General features: G+C 45.6%; 1 protein-coding gene across 1 annotated transcript in view; it reads left to right on the top strand.

Moving 5' to 3' along the window:
• LOC139408865 (reelin-like) overlaps positions 1 to 23,927 on the top strand; it is a 280,233-nt gene that overhangs the window by 107,716 nt on the left and 148,590 nt on the right. The window contains exon 3 of the mRNA XM_071153271.1: positions 2,498 to 2,636. Within this exon, the coding sequence (XP_071009372.1) occupies positions 2,498 to 2,636 (139 nt within the window). The remainder of the gene's footprint in view (positions 1 to 2,497; positions 2,637 to 23,927) is intronic.

Genomic DNA, 23,927 nt, shown 5'->3' on the forward strand with positions numbered 1-23,927 from the left:
ACTGGTGCTGTCATGGAATTAAATACCTTGTACACTAATTTCTGCTCTTCTGCGCCTGATTCACTGCACCAGGTTAACCATCGCCTGACACCCTGGCTGTCACGCCCTGACCTGAGATATCTCTGTTTTCTTTATATTTTGGTTAGGTCAGGGTGTGATTAGGGTGGGTACGCTAGTTTTTGCATTGTCTAGGGGTTTTCTATTGTCTAGGGTTTTTGTATGTCTAGGGTTTTGTAGGTCTAGGTGATTTGTATGTTTATAGTGGCCTGATATGGCTCCCAATCAGAGGCAGCTGTTTATCGTTGTCTCTGATTGGGGATAATATTTAGGTAGCAATTTCCCTTTGGTGTTTGTGGGATCTTGTTCTATGTTTAGAAGATCCCACCAAAAAGGGACCAAGCAGCGTGTTCAGGGGGAATGGACCTGGGAGGAGATCCTGGATGGAGCAGGACCGAAGGAGGAAATAGAGGCAGCGAAAGCGGAACGGTGACGTTACGAGGAGTTATACCAACGAGGTAGGCCACAGAAACCCCAAGGATGGGGGCAAATGGAGCAGTCGGCGGAGCCGAGGAGCGAACCAGAGCCCGTCAGGGAGTCGGATGAGGAGTTTGACGCAAGAGAGGTGCTAGCATTGAGAGCGCTGCAAAGCGGGCGTGCTGAGGTGCGTGTCATCAGCCCGGTGTCACCTGTACCGGTCCCATGCATCAGGTCTCCAATGCGCCTCCACAGTCCAGTATGTCCTGTGCCTCTTCTTCGCACTCGCCCTGAGTTGTGTGTCATCATCCCGGTGCCACCTGTACCGGTCCCACGCATCAGGTCTCCAGTGCGCCTCCACAGTCCAGTACGTCCTGTGCCTCCTCCCCGCACTTGCCCTGAGGTGCGTGTCATCAACCCGGTGCCAACAGTACCAGTCCCACGCATCAGGCCTCCAGTGCGCCTCCACAGTCCAGAGCTTCCGGCGACAGTTCCCAGTCCGGAGCTTCCGACGACAGTTCCCAGTCCAGAGCTTCCGGTGACAGTTCCCAGTCCAGAGCCTCCAGCGACAGTCCCCAGTCCGGAGCCTCCAGCTACGGTCCCCAGTCTTGGCTCTCCAGCGAAGATCCCCAGTCCGGGGCCTCCAGCTACGGTCCCCAGTCTGGGGCCTCCAGCGATGGTCCCCAGCCCGAGATCTCCAGCGACGGTCCCCAGTCTGGGGCCTCCGGCGATGATCCACAGTCCAGAGCCTCCGACGATGATCCACGGTCCGGTTCTACAAAGGCGGAGGGATCAGCGTAAAGAGGGGGAGCGGCGTCCAGAACCAGAGCCGCCACCGAGGGTAGATGCCCACCCAGACCCTCCCCTATAGGTTCAGGTTTGCGGCCGGGAGTCCGCACTTTTGGGGGGGTACTGTCACGCCCTGACCTGAGATATCTCTGTTTTCATTATATTTTGGTTAGGTCAGGGTGCGACTAGGGTGGGTACGCTAGTTTTTGCATTATCTAGGGGGGTTGCATTGTCTAGGGTTTTTGTATGTCTAGGGTTTTGTAGGTCTAGGTGATTTGCATGTTTTTATGGTGGCCTGAAATGTTTCCCAATCAGAGGTAGCTGTTTATCGTTGTCTCTGATTGGGGATCATATTTAGGTAGCCATTTCCCTTTGGTGTTTGTGGGATCTTGTTCTATGTTTAGTTGCCTGTCTACACTATTTATATTAGCTTCACGGTTCGTTTTGTTGTTTTGTTAGTTTGTTCAGTGTTCATTTAACTTTTAATAAATTAGTACGCATACAACGCTGTGCCTTGGTCTCATTCGTATAATGGACGTGACACTGGCTGTGTTCCATTCTGATCACTCCCTGTGGTCTCCAACGAAAGAAAGATTGTGTGACATGATGTCATTCCCTTGATGAAATAATCTCATGACAAGGCAGTCATCAATAAGAGCACCATTACACCGTGTCAAGGAGGGATGGAGGACTGAGAGTTAGCAGATTGTCACGGCATCAGAAGGGTGGAAGGCGGGAGCGATGGAGGAAGGAGGGAGGGAGGGATGGAGGAAGAAAAAGGTGTGGGAGGGAAGATAGGAGTGAGAGAGGATGGGAGTGAATGAAGGAAGGAGGGAGGAGGATGTCAGAGCAGCGGTGCAGAGATGACCGATACATCAGGCTACCTGGCTCCTCTCCTCTGAGCGTCTTTAGTCTCCTCTGTGTGCCCCCAGCCTGATGAAAACGTTGCATTTAGTAATTTGTTGGAGCATTGTATCTTATTTCTTTCATTACTTTTCTGTTCTGCACACATACAAGTTACTGGATGTGTGCACAACATTTCCTAACAAGCCCCATTCCACTTCAAACATAGAATAGCCCATTTTCACTGAAGGCTTACGTCTGTCACTAACACTCTATGCCTCCTCTTACTCTCTCTATCTCTCTCTCAATATATCTCTATCCCTCACCTCCTCGCTTTCTTTTCCAATGTCTCTCTAATCGCTCGCTCTTTCTCTCTCTGCTCTTCTCTCAGGTGTGATGCCGGAGCAGCGTCAGTTTAGGACTCAGTTTGTGTGTAGTGTCGTGGCGTCTCACGTCAGCCACCAGCCCTCCACCAGTCTCAGCTTCGTCTGGATTGCTCCTCCACCCAGCACGGGCTGTGTCAACTTCCTGTAAGTACTGTACCACAGTTGATAGGCCTTTTACACATATTTTTTACCATAGAACAGCTTTATATAGGGCTGATGAAGACTTCAAGTAGTCTTGCCAAACAGACAGAATATTATTTTGTTGGTCAGGAAATAACTTTTAAATTGAGTTTGTGGAGTTTTAAAACAGTATAGAAACAAAAGGGTACATATCCTTAATATGAGAATCCATGAATGGAATCTATTAACTAATGTGTTCCTAAAGTGACCCGCTAACTACAGTGATCTGCTAGCCTCAGTAGCGGGATGGCCCATCTCTCTCCAGCCATATCCTCTCAGACAGGAAGAGAGGATTATCTTGATCCGACTGCATCATGTTGACAGGAAACAGGGAGGGGACAGAAAAGTGTGTGTCAGGATGTGTGAGTGTGTGTTTGACAGCAGGTAGTGTTTGTGTGTGTCCTTCCCTGGGCTTACTTGGCCTCACAATGGGACTGGTGCAGTGTGTGTTTGTTACCGTCCGCATCCTGTAGGGGGAGATGGAAAGGTCTCCATCCTTTGATTCAGCAGTCTTGCTGTGTGTGTTTGGCCTAGTTTCCTCATAGATTGTTCCACTATCCCCCTTCCTACTGGGACACACCTGCCATATAACAGCTCTGGAATTGTGTCCCAATGGCATACTGTTTTCTATGTAGTGCACTGCTTTGACCAGGGCTCTGGTTAAAAGCAGTGCCTTATATACAGTAAGGATAGGGTGCCATTTGGGACACACATGGACTCTCTGTCAGACAGGAATGTATTTGCCGTTCTCTCTTGTAGCAATCGAGCCATGACAGCAGGGTGATCATATTTCTACTGGGACTCTTTTACTTTTGTCTCTATTACCTCATTATGGTGGGCAGTCTGAGGTACACTGCTGGTCAGGGACAGGGCGGAGTTGTGATTTAGCTAACTAACTGTGTGCTCTGGACTCTGAGGGAAGTTAGAGGACTGGGCCATGATAGATGCTATCTGGAGTTAAAGAGCCAGTCCTGATGTCTTACTACCTACTTCAGTACCTCCAGTACCTACCTACTTCTACCTACCACCTGAGACCTGTGGACTAGCTGACATTTTCTTATGCTTGATCGCACTCACTTCCACTCTTTCTTTTCTTTCTCTCTTTCTCTTTCACAATGTTTCTATGTCTCTCTCTTTCTCTCTCTTTCTTTCTCACTTTTTCTCTTGTGACTGTAAAACTCTCTCCATCTCTTTCTGTCTTCCTCAAGTTTTCCATCTGTTTCTGCAATGCTCTGGGAGAATTCGCCCTATTCTTGCCTGATTTTGAAAAAGGTAAAAGGTCATCGAGTAGCGGAGGCCAGGAGAGGAAATGTGGAAACAAATGAGCGTGTATGAAGACTCTCTTTCTCCACTTGCGCGCCATCAGGCAATTTAATTTTACAGGGTTAAAAATAAATGTGTAATGTTATGAAAACAAATGTAGGTAGTCGTGTAAGACATTTTATAGAGAAAAGGATAAGTAGCGTAACATTTTTAAATATCAACATCTAATTCAAAAGGGGTGTGGTAGATTTAAAATCCCTTAAGAGCACCATGCCAGTGCTAGAGATGACAGGCGGGCATGCAGGAGGCCCTCAGTGTATCACAATAAGGGCCCGGGCCCCAGCAGGATGACCTTATCAAAGTCAGACAGTCATACTCCAGCAGTCTCCGGACTGCTACACACACACTCAGACACTTATCCCTCTGTCTGACCACTCAGCTCTCTCAGCACCAGACCCGGTTCCAGATTACAGCTCCTGTCGAAACCAGCACCCTGTGTCTCTGGCACGGGACAGCCCAGGTCTAGTGAGCCAAGTTGGGGCGAAGGCAGCAGGCAAGCCCCATGCTCCACAGGCTGGGGCCCAGGAAAAATCAGCTCATGTCCCAGGCCCCTGACTTGTCATTTTCGTTGATGTCATATCATCCGCTATAGCACTTCAGACAAAACAGTTTGGATCTGTTTTCTCAGTGTTCTTTTTTGGTGTGTCTTGGGTTCTCAATCCATTCCCATCAGAGTTTGGTGAATAAATTTTTACTGGACCTATAATGCCTCAATTCGGTGCAAATGTTCACCTCCACCCTTATCCCATACCCTGCACCATCCTGTCCACAAGTCACTGAATCATGCACACCTGTCCATTATTCCCACTGATTAGTATTTGTATATATGTGCCCTTTGGTTTTCATGGTCTTGTCGATTATTGTCCCAATGTCCGTTGGTGCGTGTGAGTACCTGTGCTGTGTGCTTTTGGCTTTCTTTTGGCTTTCGTGCAGATGATTGCAGGTCTCGTCCCGTGTGTTAATCATTGTGCGCGTGTGTTATTTATTCAAGGTACTCCTCTCTCTTTTGCTTGTGTTTCAACCCAGCGTTTTGTTTGGTCTTCGTCCCTGTGCCCTTACACGGCATGTCGTAATTTGGGTAAAGTAAAAACCCATAATACGCATTCCTGCGTCTGTCTCCCGGATCCTTCATACCGACGTGACATGTGTGAATTAAATACCTGTAATAGCCTAACCTGCGTCCTTCACAAGGCTAGAGCTGAGGTGCCTCTCCCATGCATTACTATGAAGCCAGTAACAGTTTTATGTGCGATATTGTATGAGTGTTCCTGGTGACAGATTGCCATCAGACAGACAGACTGAGTGATGTAGTGTTATGACGTTACTGTGGAGGAAATTCGTTTGCTGTGTGACTGTAATTATACTGCTTAGGGAGAGGAGAGGCCTTGGAGACATGGAGAGGAAGCGAGAGAGAGAGAGAGAGAGAGAGAGAGAGAGGGCTCAAGACAGAGTAGCCAGTCTGCAACCCAGTCTGCCAAAGACATCTGTGTGAATTAGTGTGTGCGTGCGTGTAGGAAAAGGTCCAGGGGGTATGTGTGTAGGTGTGTGCTTTCTCTAATATAAGATAAAATAAGGCAGGCAACAAAATCAGGCAGGTCACCCATGATACAAGTCAGTATTCGACATCCATCCATGTCTGAGGACATTGGGAGATGATGTAGAAACTGACCACTAGAAGCAACAGTGAGCGCTGTTGCATTCAAGTAAGTTTTGGTTTTGCTAGGGCGTTGTGGACTGGTATGGTGGGTGGGCGTAAGCATCTGCCTCTGATGTACCTCTGATTCCAAAGGTTGTAAGTTTGAATCAAGTGATATGACTTATTTTATATTTTGAAGTTTTATGCCTAAACTAAACCTTAACCCTTACCTAAACCATTCTGAGTTAATGCTAATACAGCAAATGAAAGAAACTTCTTCTTAGTCTACCCATCGTGTCCGATTTCAAAAAGGCTTAACAGCAAAAGCACAACATATGATTATGTTAGGTCATAGCCAAGTCAAAAAAATTCACAGCCATTTTTCCAGCCAAAGATAAGAGTCACAAAAAGCAGAAATATAGATCAAATTAATTACTAACCTTTGATGATCTTCATCAGATGACAGTCATAGGACATCATGTTACACAATACATGTATGTTTTGTTCGATAATGTGCATATTTATATCCAGAAATCTCAGTTTACATTGGCGCATTACGTACAGTAATGTTGTGATTCATAAACATTGAAAAGATACATGTGTTATTCACAGAATTAAAGATAGACTTCTCCTTAATGCAACCGCTGTGTCAGATTTCAAAAAAACTTTACGGAAAAAGCATAATCTGAGAACAGCGCTCAGAGCCCAACCCAGTCTAAGAAATAAACCTCCCATGCCACTCTGTCAACATCACGGCAAATCTCATGCGAGTGCATTCCATCTATTGGCACAATGGACAGTTTTTAACATCTCGTCCCGTGTTTTATGATTCTGATCATCTGGACCAGTCCAGTGACTGCTGTGAAAGGACAGCTGACAACATAGGAAAGTCTGTGTGACAGCTTGGAGAGACAGCTGACCGGAGGGAATAGACCCCACTGGGGCTGTCATGGGCTAGCTACCCATGTTGGCAGTCTCCGACGCTGTTTCAGTATGTTGGAGACACCCGCTAAGTGCTACTGAAAGTCAACAAAGGAACATACCCCTAGAGCCTGCGAGAGCTGGGGCGCAAGATGGCTCAATGACTGATCACATGGTTACGGACCCAGGAACGGAAACGACTACGAGTAGGAACACAGCACATGAGACAACCATAACAGCAGCAGGACACACACTTCAGGCGTGCAGCTGTGGTTGGGAGAGAGTAACATCGGCAAGGGGGTTAAGGATCCATCAAGGGAGGAAAAGGTGCTTGGGAGAGCAGAGACAGGGACCTCGCATTGACCAGTACTTCTTACGAAGCAGCCAGTCAAATCAGTCGAATGAAGCACAGCGACGGGACGCAAACCAAAGTTCGCAAAGCATCAGCACCCCTGTAACCGAGGAGGATAACACAAGCACAGAAATGCCGGTGGATGAACTCACCCAACCACAGAGACCTCTAAAACAGGAAAAGATCAAAGGGCACAGACCGAGTGTGAAGTGGCCCAAAGCTGTTGAAAAGAGAGAGTGGGAAACAATCAACAACGACCTGACAAAAATCTTGGAACAACAGGTAGGAACAGCAGAGAAAAAGCTTGAAAGGATGGGAGACATTATCTACCACTACGGAGAAGAGCGCTTTGGAGTAAACGAAAGGAGAAGTGGCAAGACACCACCCGCACCAGCCAAATCTAGGAGGCAGCAGGAGATCGAGATACTTGTCAGAGAGAGAAGGCAGCTGAGGAAGCAGTGGAAGAAGGCCTCTGATGCAGAGAGAGAAGGTCTCCTGCTACTCCAAGCAGACATTAAATGTCGGCTGGCAACCTTGCGAAGAGCGGAAAACTTAAGGAAACTTCGTAGGAAGAAGGAACACTCAAGAACACAGTTCTATAAAAACCCCTTTAAGTTTGTCAAAGATCTCTTCGCAAAGGAAAAGTGCGGAATCCTAAAAACTCCAAAGCCTGAACTGGAAGAACATCTGGAAAAGGTCCACCAGGACATGAAAAGGCATGAGCAGATAATCATCCCACATGACATCCCACCTATTCAACCACCAGAATTTAATCTGGACACTGACCCTCCAAAATGGAGGGAAGTAGAGAACGTTGTCCGAAGAGCAAGAGCGGCCTCGGCTCCTGGGCCTAATGGAGTACCATACAAGCTTTACAAGAATGCCCCGGATGTTCTACGCTTTCTTTGGAGGCTCATGAGGATAGTGTGGCAGAAGGAAATAATACCAAAGGCATGGCGAAGGGCTGGTGGTGTGCTAATCCCGAAAGAGAAGGATGCGACAGACATCAGTCAATTCCGACCAATCTCCCTTCTCAACGTCGAAGGGAAGATCTTTTTCAGTATAATAGCACAGAGGCTGTCCACTTATCTGGAAAGGAACAAGTACATTGATACATCTGTACAGAAAGCAGGCATTCCTGGTTTCTCTGGTTGCCTGGAACATACTAGTATGATTTGGCACCAGATCCAAACAGCTAAGAAGGACAAGAGAGACCTCTATGTCATCTTCCTCGACCTGGCCAATGCCTTTGGCTCAGTTCCCCATGAACTCCTCTGGGAATCCTTCAACTTTTTCCACGTACCAGAACCCATCACTACACTGGTAAAGGCCTATTTCCAAGACCTGCAATTGTGTTTCACAACACCTGACTTCACAACAACATGGCAGCGCTTGGAAGTAGGCATAATGGCAGGCTGTACAATTTCTCCTCTGGCCTTCACTATGGCCATGGAAGTCATCATCAGGGCATCGAGATGGGTGGTCGGCGGTGAGAGAACTAAGGAGGGGCTCCGTCTCCCACCTATCCGAGCATACATGGATGACATGACTACACTGACCACCACTGCAGCATGCACCAGGCGGCTACTTGCAAAACTGCAGGATAACATCAAGTGGGCCCGGATGAAAATCAAGCCAAGCAAATCTCGAAGCATTTCCATAGTCAAGGGACAGCTTAAAGATGTGAGGTTCTGCATTGGAGATGACCCGATACCAACGGTGTCTGAGCAACCCATCAAGAGCCTGGGTAGATGGTACAACGAAAGCCTCCGGGATAAAGATCAAGTGCAGCAAGTAAGGCAGGACATCGCCGACGGTCTTGAGAACATCAACAAGACCCTACTGCCTGGGAGGCTCAAGCTTTGGTGCCTACAGTTTGGACTTCTCCCCCGGGTAATGTGGCCACTCACCGTCTATGAGGTCCCAATAACAACAGTGGAGAAGATGGAGCGAACCATTACCTCATACGTGAAGAAATGGCTGGGTGTCCCACGATGCTTGAGTAACATCGGCCTCTATGGCAAAGGGGTCCTTGAACTACCTCTTACAAGTCTAACGGAGGAGTACAAGTGCTCTAAAGTAAGACTTCAGATGACATTGAAGGACTCTAAAGACCAGACCATTAGCAAGGCTGCACCTCCCCTACAAACTGGACGGAAATGGACATCATCCAAGGCTGTGCAGCAAGCAACATCAGCCCTGAGACACCAAGACATTGTGGGGAATATCCAGCATGGAAGAGGAGGCTTTGGCCTGGCAGCAAGCAAACCAATGTTCCATAAGGCAACAACATCTGAACGCAGGAAGCTGGTGGTCAAGGAGGTGCGCAGACAGGAGGAGACTGCAAGAAGTGCAAAGGCTGTCTCTCTTGCTAAACAAGGTCAATGGACGCGGTGGGAAGGCCTGGAGAGGAGAAAGATCAACTGGAGTGAGCTTTGGCAAATGGAGGCAAGCAACATCAGCTTCATCATAAGAGCTGTTTATGATGTGCTTCCATCACCAAAAAATCTACATCAATGGTATGGCGAGGACTCGACCTGCCCCCTCTGCCCAGCTCCAGCGACTCTCAGGCATATAATGACAGGTTGCAAGACCAGCCTCTCACAAGGCCGTTACACCTGGAGGCACAATCAGGTCCTCAAGAGCCTGGCTGCAGCACTTGAGACCAAGAGGAGTGCAACCAATTCATTACCTCCAAAAACAAGCAATCCTGTCAAAACAACAACATTCATCCGGGAGGGACAGAAAAGGCCCAAGTATCCTCCTACAAAGCCAGAAACTGGACACCTAGCCATGGCCCGGGACTGGAAGATGCTTGTCGATATTGGCCAGCAACTAATTTTTCCACCTGAGATTGCTTCTACCAAACTTAGGCCAGACATGGTACTCTGGTCCCCTTCACGAAAGGCTGTGTACATCATAGAGCTCACAGTCCCGTGGGAAAACTCTGTTGAAGAGGCCTACGAGCGTAAGAAACTGCGTTACACAGAGTTGGCAGCAGACGCAACTCAGCGTGGCTGGAATGCAAAAGTCTGGCCAGTTGAAGTGGGATGCAGAGGATTCGTGGCTTCTTCCACCATCAGGTTGCTGAAAGAACTTGGAATCCATGGACAGGCTCTGCGGCAGACCGTCAGAGCAGTTTCTCAAGCAGCTGAAAGAGGCAGCCAGTGGATCTGGATTAAACGGAAGGACCCTTGCTGGGCTATAACTTCATGACCCCCCACCCCCACCTGAGAACCCAATTCAGATCCCTCCAACATGAGGAGGGCATATGAGGTATGCGGTCAGCTGTCGGACTGGCTCAGGGAAGAGGACGCCCCTGCCTTGCATAGTCCCGTGGGACATCTTAATTGGGCATGGGACACAAGCTAAGGCTTGATCACCCTTTAGCTGGCCACCTTTGATGAGAGTGTTTAGTGATTAAAGGCCGAAACACCCACTGATTCGAAGGCACACTACTGAGGATGTGTCCCAAAATTGACATCTTAACCCAGTCTAAGAAATAAACCTCCCATGCCACTCTGTCAACATCACGGCAAATCTCATGCGAGTGCATTCCATCTATTGGCACAATGGACAGTTTTTAACATCTCGTCCCGTGTTTTATGATTCTGATTCAGCCAGAGAAATATCCGCCATTTTGGAGTCAACAGAAGTTAGAAATAACACCATAAATATTCACTTACCTTTGATGATCTTCATCAGAAGGCACTCCCAGGAATCCCAATTCGACAATAAATGACTGATTTGTTCCATAAAGTCCATAATTTATGTCCAAATAGACACTTGTTGTTAGCGTGTTCAGCCCAGTAATCAATCTTCATGAGGCGCAGGCACATCGTCCAGACAAAAACTCAAACTTTCATTAAAACACACATGCAGGGTACTCAATTAAAGCTACACTCGTTGTGAATCTAGCCAACATGTCAGATTTTTAAAATGCTTTACGGCGAAAGCATGAAAAACTATTATCTGATAGCATGCAACCCCTGAAATACCCAAAGGGGTCGTAAACAAAATAATTAGCGTAGCCGGCGCTACACAAAACGCAGAAATAAAATATAAAACATTCATTACCTTTGACGAGCTTCTTTGTTGGCACTCCTATATGTCCCATAAACAACACAATTGGGTATTTTTTTCGATTAAATCCGTCCATGTATACCCAAAATGTCCATTTATGAAGCCCGTCTGATCCATGAAAAAGCACCGTTCCAAAACGCAACGTCATTTTTTTAAATAAAAAAAGTTGCCTATAAACTTTGACAAAACACTTCAAACTACTTTTGTAATCCAACTTTAGGTATTAGTAAACGTTAATAATCGATCAAATTGATCAAGGGGTGATCTGTATTCAATAGCAGCAAGTCTTGAAATCATGGTCCATATTTTCTCTATCAAAACTTCCTCCTGTGAAGTGCCTATTCCTCATTTTACCAAGGATACATTTCAACTCAATTGCCAGTACTGGCGACATCCTGTGGAAGCTGTAGGCATTGTAAACTGGAATCTATCTATTTTCCCTTGCCATAGACAATACAAAGACTGGCGGAGGGATATTTTTTGTGTGTTTTTTGTGAACAGTTTTCCTTGGGATTTTGCCTCCTACACACGTTCTGTTATAGTCACAGACACGATTTAACCAGTTTTATAAACTTCAGAGTGTTTTCTATCCACACATACTAATCATATGCATATACTATATTCCTGGCATGAGTAGCAGGACGTTTAAATTTAGCTTGATTTTTAACAAAAAGCTGCAAAAATTTGCAGCCTAATGTTAACAATTAGATGCACTGAAATGAAAACTAGCGCTTTTACTAGCGTTTAAGAGCAGCTGGAGGCCACGGAGGGAGTGTTGTATGGCATTGAAGCTCGTTTGGAGGTTTGTTAACACAGTGTCCAAAGAAGGGCCAGATGTATACAGAGTGGTGTCGTCTGCGTAGAGGTGGATCAAAGAATTACCCGCAGCAAGAGCAACAACATTGATATATACAGAAAAAAGAGTAAGCCCAAGAATTGAACCCTGCGGCACCCCCATAGAGACTGCCAGAGGTCCGGACAATAGGCCCTCCGATTTGACACACTGAACTCTATCTGAGAAGTAGAACCAGGCGAGACAGTTATTAGAGAAACCAAGGCTGTTTAGTCTACCGATAAGAATACGGTGATTGACGGAGTTGCTGGAGGGGTGCAGAGCTGTTGGCCGGGGTTGGGGTAGCCAGGTGGAAAGCATGGCCAGCCGTAGAGAGATGCTTATTGACATTCTCGATTATCGTGGATTTATCGGTGGTGACAGTGTTTCCTAGCCTCAGTGCAGGGGACAGCTGAGAGGAGGTGCTCTTATTCTCCATGGACTGTACCTTGTCCCTTTTGGAATTAATGCTGCGGAATGCAAATTTCTGCTTGAAAAAGCTAGCCTTAGCTTTCCTAACTGACTGTGTATATTGGTTCCTGACTTCCCTGAAATGTTGCATATCGCGGGGACTATTCGAAGCTAGTGCAGTGCGCCACAGGATGTTTTTGTGCTGGTCAAGGGCAGTCAAGTCTGGAGTGAAACAAGGGCTATATCTGTCCTTAGTTCAACATTTTTTGAAACGGGCATGCTTATTTAAGATGGTGAGAAAGGCCCTTTTGAAGAACAATCAGGCATCCTCTACTGCCGGGATGAGGTCAATACCCTTCCACGATACCCGGGCCAGGTCGATTAGAAAGACCTGCTCGCTGAAGTGTTTTAGCGAGTGTTTGACAGTGAAGAGGGACCACTGACCCATAATGGATGCAGGCAATGAGGCAGTGATCGCTGAGATCCTGGTAGAGGTGTATTTAGAGGGCAAGTTGGTCAGGATGATATCTATGAGGGTGCCCATGTTTTCGGATTTGAGGTTGTACCAGCTGGGTTCCTTGATAATGTGTGTGAGTATGAGGGCATCTAGCTTAGATTGTAGGACAGCAGGGGTGTTAAGCATGTCCCAGTGTAGGTCACCTAACAGTACGAGCTCGGACAATAGATGGGGGGAAATCAATTCACAGGGCACAGCTTGGAGCTGAGGGGGGTCTATAACAAGCAGTAACAGTGAGAGACTTATTTCTGGAGAGATGGATTTTTAAAAGTAGTAGCTCGAACTGTTTGGGCATAGACCTGGATAGTAGAACATAACTCTGCAGGCTGTCTCTGCAGTAGATTGCAACTCTGCCCCCTTTAGCAGTTCGATCTTGATGGAAAATGTTGTAATTGGGGATGGAAATGTCAGAATTTTTGGTGTCCTTCCTAATCCAGGATTCAGACACGGTTAGGACATCAGGGTTGGCGGAGTGTGCTAAAGCAATGAATAAAGGAAACTTAGGGAGGAGGTTTCTGATGTTAACATGTATGAACCCAAGGCTTTCCAGGTTGTTGAATTATGCAACAGAACGTGAACACATTAATTAATGAGGAAGTCGAGACAGTCTAGGCCTTCCTGCACTAAGGAAGTTGTTGTGGTTGAAGCCCTGTCCCACCCCTTTATGTTAATATTTTCATAAATGCAAATACACCAAGTGTATTTCTGCAAATGAGGCATATATATTTTTCTTTATTTTAACACAAAATATAAAATAAATTCCTGACACTATTACAAAATGTATATGAGTGCGTTCTAAGAAAATAAACTGTGACATTCCCGTCAAAATCCCAGTAAAATGTTTTATGTGCTATATTGATGTGCTATATTTCATTAACAATTCAAACACTTTGGAGTATCTTCATCCATTGTCCAATTCTTGCATTTATTAGAATTGTTATTAAACCTATTAACAATTTTGATGCTGAGTCGGATGGAACCTTCAGTCATTGATGGATGTCTCATTTGGAGCGCTCTGTTTATATTCTCCTTAATTTGCATGTCAGGAGGTATTTGTGGGGCGTGTTGGTGCCTGAGAGAGAAGATCAGCCAAACACACACACACACACACACACACACACACACACACACACACACACACACAGAGGTGTTTGTCTTGTTAGTGCTAAATTAAAAGAAATGGATCATATTTTGTGCTGATGATGCTTCTGCCATCTGTTCTCTGCTGCAGTCTGGGCTGGGCTGTGTGAGCACGGTGCTGGGTGAAACATGATACTGTGTCGTTCACTTTTTGAAAGCGTGGTGTTAGGGAAGCCAATGTTGAGGGTTCAGTTCTCTAATTCAAATGACACTTCTGGTTGTCAGATATATAAATAAGTTCATTACCAATATTTGGATCATCATTTTTGAGAGCAGAATGTTAATAATTTCTTTAAACCGTTAAAGGTCATATAGGTCATTGTGAGAGGTTGACAGGTGGCCTGTTTAACCCTGAGACCTCATCTCCTGAGGCATTAACCAATCATATTGATTTCCTGCCTCGGTTAAGCCAATCAGTGAAGTCCCCCCTGCAGTCAGTTTAACATAACATCATTAAATATTTGCATTAAATCATTTAAATGATCTTCCCTCATCATTAAAACACTGTTTAATTCAAGATTGTTTGATGAACCCTGCATTTACCCCAGACACCATGTTCAAATCAATAGTCCCCCTGCACTGCTCAGTTGTTATCGCCACACTCCGACTCCACACATTAACCATGCTTCTGTCTATTGTCATCTCACACCTGCTGTTAGAGTCTAGATCATTATCAACTCCCGATGAAATAAAAATGTGATTTTAAAAAGTATCTGTTTACTTGAATTAAACGGACACTAGAAAATGAAATGGGACCATCATCTAGGGAGAGGGGGTTGTGACCACATGTGGTTTGTGGCCTCACACATGTTTTTACCGTTTGATTGACAACCCAGATTGTCACGATCGTTGTAAGAAGCAGACCAAAGCGCAGCATGGTGTGAATGCATCATTTAATAGATGACGAAAAACACAAAGTAAACTGTACAAAAACAATAAATGACCGTGAAGCTATAATGAGACCTGTGCTGACACAAGCAACTAACATAGACAATCACCCACAAGAAACCCAGGCTACCTAAGTATGATTCTCAATCAGAGACAACTAATGACACCTGCCTCTGATTGAGAACCATACTAGGCCGAAACATAGAAATCCCCAAATCATAGAAAAACAAACATAGACCGCTCACCCCAACTCACGCCCTGACCATACTAAATGATGACAAAACAACAGAAATAAAGGTCAGAACGTGACACAGATACCACAAATCATCACAAGTGCAGTTTTTCTGCTAGCCCTGTAAAGATAGGTAGACTAACCCCTCTCCCCTTCCTTTGTCCCAATTAGTCTCTAAATGATAGCTCTCTAAGGAACAAATAACATTTTCTGAGGCTCATTTTTTCACATTAGTTCTCCTCTCCTTTCTAATGGCATCACATATGAGGTGAAAACAAAATGGAAACATGCATGTATCAACAATTCCATTGTTAATAGAGTGAAGCTCCTCCACTCCTCCTGATCCTGTACTAACAAGCAGGTGATTTGCCAACCATCTCCCAGATAGCCTTAGTCGTTAGTGTTGGGCCAGTATGGGCCGAGTTGACAAGGTAAAAATCCATCGTTCTGCCACTGAAAAAGGCAGTTAATCCACTGTTCCCCAGTAGGCCGTCATTGTAATTAAGAATTTGTTTTGAATTGACTTACCTAGTTAAAAAATAAATTAAGATGTGCACGTGCAGCAATACATTTTATGGGCCTAATCATATAAATGCATAATCCCTATTAATTCAATAGGATCTCTGTGGGCCTAGCCGTAAAGATTTGTCATTTAACTTTTCAAATATATGACCTTTTATTGTGGCATAAACACAACCAATCATGATGTTTTAATCTGATTGTCAAACAATCACTACAAAGGGCTCCTTTACTAGGCTGTGAGTGCACGTTCATCCACTCACAACATATATCCAGTCTCCAAACAGGGCTGAATGGAAAGAAACACCTGTTACACAAAACACCAAAAAATGCCAGACATTTAGCCCACTGCTGTCCACGTGTATCTCTGTATTTTTTTCTTCCCAGGCGAGATAGAGTCATGCGTTCTTCAAAACATGACCCGCTTCTTAACACCCACCTGCTTAACCCGGAAGCGAGCCGCACCAACGTGCCAGAGGAAACACCATTCACCTGACAATTGATGTCAGCCTGCAGGCGCCCAGCCCGCCACAAGATGGCGCTAGAGCGTGATGAGCCAAATAAAGCTCCCTGCACCACCCTATATGACTCTCGATCACTACCGGTTGTGATACAACCCGGGATTGAACCCACTGCAATGCAGTGCCTTAGACCGCTGCGCCACTCGGGAGGAAACATCCCTTCTCTCTTCCCACCACCTATATACACTCAGGGTGTCATGTACCCCAAAACTCTCTGAGGGGCACAAATTATGTGAGGATGGATAAGGGATGGTCCAAAGTGGGAGAATTTAGCATTTTCCTGCAATCTAGAGCTATACTCATTATGCTTAATTCTATGTAAAAAATATGTTTATTTTTCTGCATAAAAAGCATACCTCGAGCTGTCTGCATCCTATGGCTATTTTAAAGAAACTAAATATGCTTCTCTGCATCTCTGCTTAAATATGGGTAAAGGAATGTGAGTCTTATTCAGTACATTTAGAAATAGCTTGCTAATCTAAAGTCTACCTGAGTGCCAGCAGACATAACAGCTAATATATTTAAACAATCTCTTACTTTATTGATAGCCTGTAATGGCTCCTTGGTAGCTGGTTATGAGTTTGAGAGATTGGGAACCTATCTGGGCTAGTTAAAGCCAACTTCATAAAATTGCTAGATGGATAGTAATATTACAGTGAGAGAGAATATATATATATATATATATATATATATATATATATATATATATATATACAGTGCCTTCGGAAAGTTTTCAGACCCCTTGGCTTTTTCCACATTTTGTTGTATTACAGCCTTATTCTAAAAACAATTACATGTATTTGTTTTCAGCAATCTCACACACAATACTCTATAATGACAAAGCAAAAACAGTTTTTTTGTGTTGTTGGGGACCTTCAATGCCGAGACAGGATTGTGTCGAGGCACAGATCTGGTGAAGGGTACCAAAAAATGTCTGCAGCATTGAATGTCCCCAAGAACAAAATGGCCTCCATTATTCTTAAACGGAAGAAGTTTGGAACCACCTCTTCCAAGAGTTGGCCGCCTGGCCAAACAGACCAATCGAGGGAGAAGGGCCTTGTCAACTGTGGAACCTTATATAGACAGGTGTGTGACTTTCATGTCCAATCAATTGAAGTTACCACAGGGATGATCGATGGAAACAGGATGCAATGGAAACAGGATCTCAATTTCGAGTCTCGTAGAATTTTGAGTTCTCGTCAATTTTAGAATAAGGCTGTAACATAACAAAATGTGGAAAAAGGCCAGGATCGGAATATTTCCGAATGCACTGTATATTAGAGGCATGACGCCTCTGTATACACTATCTTTACCTCCTTCTCCATCCCCCTGTCCTCCGTTTCTCCCCCTCTTCCCTACCTTTTATCTACCCCTCCTTCCTTCCAACTTAATTCATACGTCTCTCTTTTCTCTTCTCAAATATTTTGAAATGCCCACTCCTCCTTCCTCTCCATCCTCCTCTCCTCGCCCCCCTTCTCTCCGATCTGCACACCCTTCACTAATGAGAGAATGACACTCTTTTTCAGAAGATGAATGATTGCTGTTCTACAATCAGAGGAGGACAAACACACGCATGCACACACACTCATACACACACACACACACACATACACTCTGAGATGTTTGAGTGTGTGTGTGTGTGTGTGTGTGTGTGTGTGTGTGTGTGTGTGTGTGTGTGTGTGTGTGTGTGTGTGTGTGTGTGTGTGTGTGTGTGTGTGTGTACAGTATGTGTGTCCTGTAATGAGACACACACTGAGGTTCCAGTAGAGTGTACCGACAGGACAGACGCAATTGTGGAGTTGCACCGATCACACACTCTTCTCCTTGCTCAGATAGACAGAGGGGCTAAACTCCTTTCTGCCTGTCTCTCTCTGTGTGTCTCTCCCAACCTGATTTAAAGATATACAGACTTCTAAAAGGAATATTTGCATAACCTTTGTTCAGGTTGTGGAGCACTTTGCTATGCTGTGTTGCTCCCATGTCTTGTTAGTTAGTGCAACCTCAAATCAAATCAAATTGTATTTGTCACATACACATGGTTAGCAGATGTTAATGCGAGTGTAGCGAAATGCTTGTGCTTCTAGTTCCGACAATGCAGTAATAACCAACAAGTAATCTAACTAACAATTCCAAAACTACTGTCTTATACACAGTGTAAGGGGATAAAGAATATGTACATAAGGATATATGAATGAGTGATGGTACAGAGCAGCATAGGCAAGATACAGTAGATGATATCGAGTACAGTATATACATGAGATGAGTATGTAAACAAAGTGGCATAGTTAAAGTGGCTAGTGATACATGTATTACATAAGGATGCAGTCGATGATATAGAGTACAGTATATACGTATGCATATGAGATGAATAATGTAGGGTAAGTAACATTATATAAGGTAGCGTTGTTTAAAGTGGCTAGTGATATATTTACATAATTTCCTATCAATTCCCATTATTAAAGTGGCTGGAGTGAGTCAGTGTCATTGTCAGTGTGTTGGCAGCAGCCACTCAATGTTAGTGGTGGCTGTTTAACAGTCTGATGGCCTTGAGATAGAAGCTGTTTTTCAGTCTCTCGGTCCCAGCTTTGATGCACCTGTACTGACCTCGCCTTCTGGATGATAACGGGGTGAACAGGCAGTGGCTCGGGTGGTTGATGTCCTTGATGATCTTTATGGCCTTCCTGTAACATCGGGTGGTGTAGGTGTCCTGGAGGGCAGGTAGTTTGCCCCCGGTGATGCGTTGTGCAGACCTCACTACCCTCTGGAGAGCCTTACGGTTGAGGGCGGAGCAGTTGCCGTACCAGGCGGTGATACAGCCCGACAGGATGCTCTCGATTGTGCATCTGTAGAAGTTTGTGAGTGCTTTTGGTGACAAGCCAAATTTCTTCAGCCTCCTAAGGTTGAAGAGGCGCTGCTGCGCCTTCTTCACGATGCTGTCTGTGTGAGTGGACCAATTCAGTTTGTCTGTGATGTGTATGCCGAGGAACTTAAAACTTGCTACCCTCTCCACTACTGTTCCATCGATGTGGATCGGGGGGTGTTCCCTCTGCTGTTTCCTGAAGTCCACAATCATCTCCTTAGTTTTGTTGACGCTGAGTGTGAGGTTATTTTCCTGACACCACACTCCGAGGGCCCTCACCTCCTCCCTGTAGGCCGTCTCGTCGTTGTTGGTAATCAAGCCTACCACTGTTGTGTCGTCCGCAAACTTGATGATTGAGTTGGAGGCGTGCGTGGCCACGCAGTCGTGGGTGAACAGGGAGTACAGGAGAGGGCTCAGAACGCACCCTTGTGGGGCCCCAGTGTTGAGGATCAGCGGGGAGGAGATGTTGTTGCCTACCCTCACCACCTGGGGGCGTCCCGAGGAAGTCCAGTACCCAGTTGCACAGGGCGGGGTCGAGACCCAGGGTCTCGAGCTTGATGACGAGCTTGGAGGGTACTATGGTGTTGAATGCCGAGCTGTAGTCGATGAACAGCATTCTCACATAGGTATTCCTCTTGTCCAGATGGGTTAGGGCAGTGTGCAGTGTGGTTGAGATTGCATCGTCTGTGGACCTATTTAGGCGGTAAGCAAATTGGAGTGGGTCTAGGGTGTCAGGTAGGGTGGAGGTGGTATGGTCCTTGACTAGTCTCTCAAAGCACTTCATGATGACGGATGTGAGTGCTACGGGGCGGTAGTCGTTTAGCTCAGTTACCTTAGCTTTCTTGGGAACAGGAACAATGGTGGCCCTCTTGAAGCATGTGGGAACAGCAGACTGGTATAGGGATTGATTGAATATGTCCGTAAACACACCGGCCAGCTGGTCTGCGCATGCTCTGAGGGCGCGGCTGGGGATGCCGTCTGGGCCTGCAGCCTTGCGAGGGTTAACACGTTAAAATGTTTTCGTTGCAGGCCGTGTCAGTGGAACTGTATTGTCCTCAAAGCGGGCAAAAAAGTTATTTAGTCTGCCTGGGAGCAAGACATCCTGGTTCGTGACTGGGCTGGATTTCTTCCTGTAGTCCGTGATTGACTGTAGACCCTGCCACATGCCTCTTGTGTCTGAGCCACTGAATTGAGATTCTACTTTGTCTCTGTACTGACGCTTAGCTTGTTTGATAGCCTTGCGGAGGGAATAGCTGCACTGTTTGTATTCGGTCCTGACTCTGTGTTTCTGTTTAGTAAATATTAAAGAGGCTTGTTCCTACATCCCCACCCGCTGTTCATCACCACACATCATTTATTCATGAAAATACCACACACACATGCCTACACACACACACGCACGTACAAATCCAAATGAATGTTTAACCAATTTAGATGTCTGAATAAGATTAAGTGTGTGGTCTCTCCCCACCATCACCCCAGCAACATGGATTCGTTATTAATGAATGAGGGGTTGTATTAATTATTCATGAGATGAGATGAATGATGTAAATACTTTGACACCCATAAAAACCACAGCCTCTATGGGGGGGGGGGGGGGGGGGGGGGGCAAAAGGGAGAGAGAGTGAGGTGGGGTGGCAAGGAGTTTAGGAGGAGAGATGGGGTGGAAGAGGGTTGCAGGAGAAGAAGTGCCTCTCCTCTCCTCCGCTCCTCTCCACTCCACTCCTCTGCTCTCCTCCTCTCCTCTGGTCTCTGCTTCTCTCCTCCCCTCTTCTCCGCTTCTCTCCCCTCCCCTCCTCTCCTCTCTCCGCTTCTCTCCTCTGCTCTCCTCTCTCCTCCTCTCCACTGCCCGCCTCTTCTCTCTGTCGTGCTGCACGGTGTTGTGTCTCGTTGTGCTATGCCATGCCATCTTGACAGAGTGTGTTGGGGGAGAAAAGAGGAGTCTGTCCTGGAGATTGCTGTGTCGTGTTGTGGAGTGACAGTGACAAATGGAGTTTCCACACAGCCCTGCTACAATTGTTTCATTTAGAGAACAGCGATAGTATGTCTCACTGATGCAATCCCTACTAGACTGAGGAAGTATTTCAGTGGGTCTTTCATTTTGACTGCAATTACCTCTCTGACAAGCCCAGAGTGTTTGTGTTTTTGTGTGTTCGCGTGCGTGCATATCAAGTTTATTGAGTGTCTGGGAGAGTGATTCTCTATTTGGATCAGCGCCAAAGTTGTAATGTTTTCAGTAATGTCTTCATTTGGCCCAGGGAGGATTAATTTGGGACATGATTGGAAGCTATTACATCTTGTAAATAGCCAGTACGGATTAGTTTAAAGACACACACACACACACACACACACACACACACACACACACACACACACACACATACACACAGGGACAGTAGATTTGATGGGCCTGCTGTGATACTGCAGTACAATATAGGTACATGCTGACTTAGCCAGGCAATAAAATGGCTGACCAGGAAATAGACCACCACTGGGATATTTATGGCTTCATGTCTTTCATGACTTTGACCTTGATAGCCCTGCTATTGATTTTTACAAGACTTGACACATTTAATTTGATTTTCTATCAGGTCCTGGTGTTGCTTCCAAAAAACTCTTAGTGTGGACATCGTTTTTTACTGGGATTTAAAACGGAATCTTTTACCACCTCTGGCTCTTAGATTCAGTAACTAAGAGTTAGTATATAAATGATAAAACAGCTTGATAGACAGATACTGTGTAAACAAAAGTATCTGGACACGCCTTCAAATTAGTGGATTCGGCTATTTCAGCCACACCCGTTGCTGACAGGTGTATGAAATCAAACACAGCCATGCGATCTCCATAGACAAACATTGGCAGTAGAAGGGCCTTACTGAAGAGATCAGTGACTTACAACCTTGGCACCATCATAGGATGCCGCCTTTCCAACAAGTCAGTCCATCAGATTTCTGCCCCGCTAGAGCTTCCCCTGTCAACTGTAGGTGATGTTATTTGAAGTGGAAACTTCTAGGAGCAACAACAGCTCAGCCGCGAAGTGGTAGGCCACACAAACTCACAGAATGGGGCTGCCGAGTGCTGAAGAGCGTAGCTCATACAAATCGTCTGTCCTCAATTGCAACACTCACTACCGAGTTCCAAGCTGCCTCTGGAAGCAAAGTCAGCACAAGAACTGTTAGTCGGGAGCTTCATGAAATGGGTTCCATGGCCAAACAGCCACACACAAGCCATTGCATATGCAATGCCAAGCGTCGGCTGGAGTGGTTTAAAGCTCTGCACCATTGGACTCTGAAGCAGTGGAAACGTATTCTCTGGAGTGATGAATCACGCTTCGCTAGATGGTAGTCCAACAGATGAATCTGGGTTTGGCGGATGCCAGGAGAACGGTACCTGCCCGAATGCATAGTGCCAACTGTAAAGTTTGGTGGAGGAAGAATAATCATCTGGGACTGTTTTTCATGGTTCGGATTAAGTATCTTAGTTCCAGTGAAGGGAAATCTTAACAATACAGCATACAATGACGTTCTAGACGATTCTGTGCTTCCAACTTTGTGGCAACAGTTTGCGGAAGGCCCTTTCCTGTTTCACCATGGCAATGCCCCAGTGCACAAAGTGAGTTCCATACAGAAATAGTTTGTCGAGTTCGGTGTGGAAGAACTTGACTGGCCTGCACAGAGCCCTGACCTCAACCCCATCTATGAATTGGAACACTGACTGTGAGCCAAGCCTAATCACCCAACATCAGCACCAGACCTCACTACTGCTTGTGGCTGAATGGAAGCAAGACCCCGCAGCAATGTTCCAACATCTACTGGAAAGCATTCCCAGAAGAGTGGATACTGTTATAGCAGTAAAGGGGGGACCAACTCCATATCAATGGCCATGATATTGGAATGAGTTGTACGACGAGCAGGTGTCCACATACTTTTGGTCATGCAGTGTACTTTAATCTCAGTATCTGTGATACCAACAATTGACTGCCCATAAGGATGTTGTCAAGCTGGATCTTGTTAAGGGCATTTGATATGTTTTTGTGCATGTGTTTGTATCAGTGTCTTTCCTGGGGGTACTCATTTATGAGAAGCAGGTCAGGTCACCACCCTATGACTCATCGTGACATCATGTATCTCTTTACACTGTAGTCTCTATGCCACGTCCTGCTCTCTGGTGTGTCATTCTCTACTCCAGCTGCTGCTGTCTTATACCAACGTGTGAGCTGTATTACATTTCTTATACCACATCTCTGCTCTGTCTGGTCATTTGGCCTACTGTCTTACACCACTTATCTGTGAGCGAGAACTCGGCTGACTTTTGAGCAACAGAGGTTAGAATGAACTGTATTAACTGTATTTAAGATACAATTATAGTGAAAGTAAAAGTGTTTTAGTTTAGTTAACATGCAAGGGTGTACAGTACAAGTGCTGACACATAATAAAGACCTGGACAATAGACATTTTAGTTACTGTACCTCTTGACGAGATGCATCTCAAGTCCCATGGACCTCATACCTTTGTTGTACTTAGGGAATCTCCTCACCTTGTGGTATAAAACCTTAAGAGCATTACTGTCCAAAATGCCAAAACACAAAGCACTCCAATAACCCTTTTTACACATTGTAGACTATATTTTAGAGCAACCCTTACAAAGTACATAAAATATCTCCAACATGTCAGCAAAGCACTCAAACAACCAACCCATTTAACCTCTCACCAACAGTCGAAAAGCATTGCCTTCCTATTTTTTTCTTATTCGTCTGATGCTGTTGGCGGTAGGTGCACCCGATTCAGCTCCCCAGTGCCCTGGGTTTGGCCAGCCTACTTGTGGCCAATCGGATGGCTCAGAATACCGTGTCTGCAGTAACGTAGATGGCGTAAAAGAAACGTTAATACTGTGAGATAAAACGTTTAAAACCATGACTAGAGAGAGACTGTCGACAAATACAGCAAAGAAAGAGCTGCTGTTTTAATGAGTGAGTTTGTGTTTAAGTTGTTACTCAGCACTGTCAACAATTTTACAAGCC

The sequence above is a fragment of the Oncorhynchus clarkii genome, chromosome 1, assembly GCF_045791955.1.
Source record: "Oncorhynchus clarkii lewisi isolate Uvic-CL-2024 chromosome 1, UVic_Ocla_1.0, whole genome shotgun sequence".
NCBI classification, from domain to species: domain Eukaryota; kingdom Metazoa; phylum Chordata; class Actinopteri; order Salmoniformes; family Salmonidae; genus Oncorhynchus; species Oncorhynchus clarkii.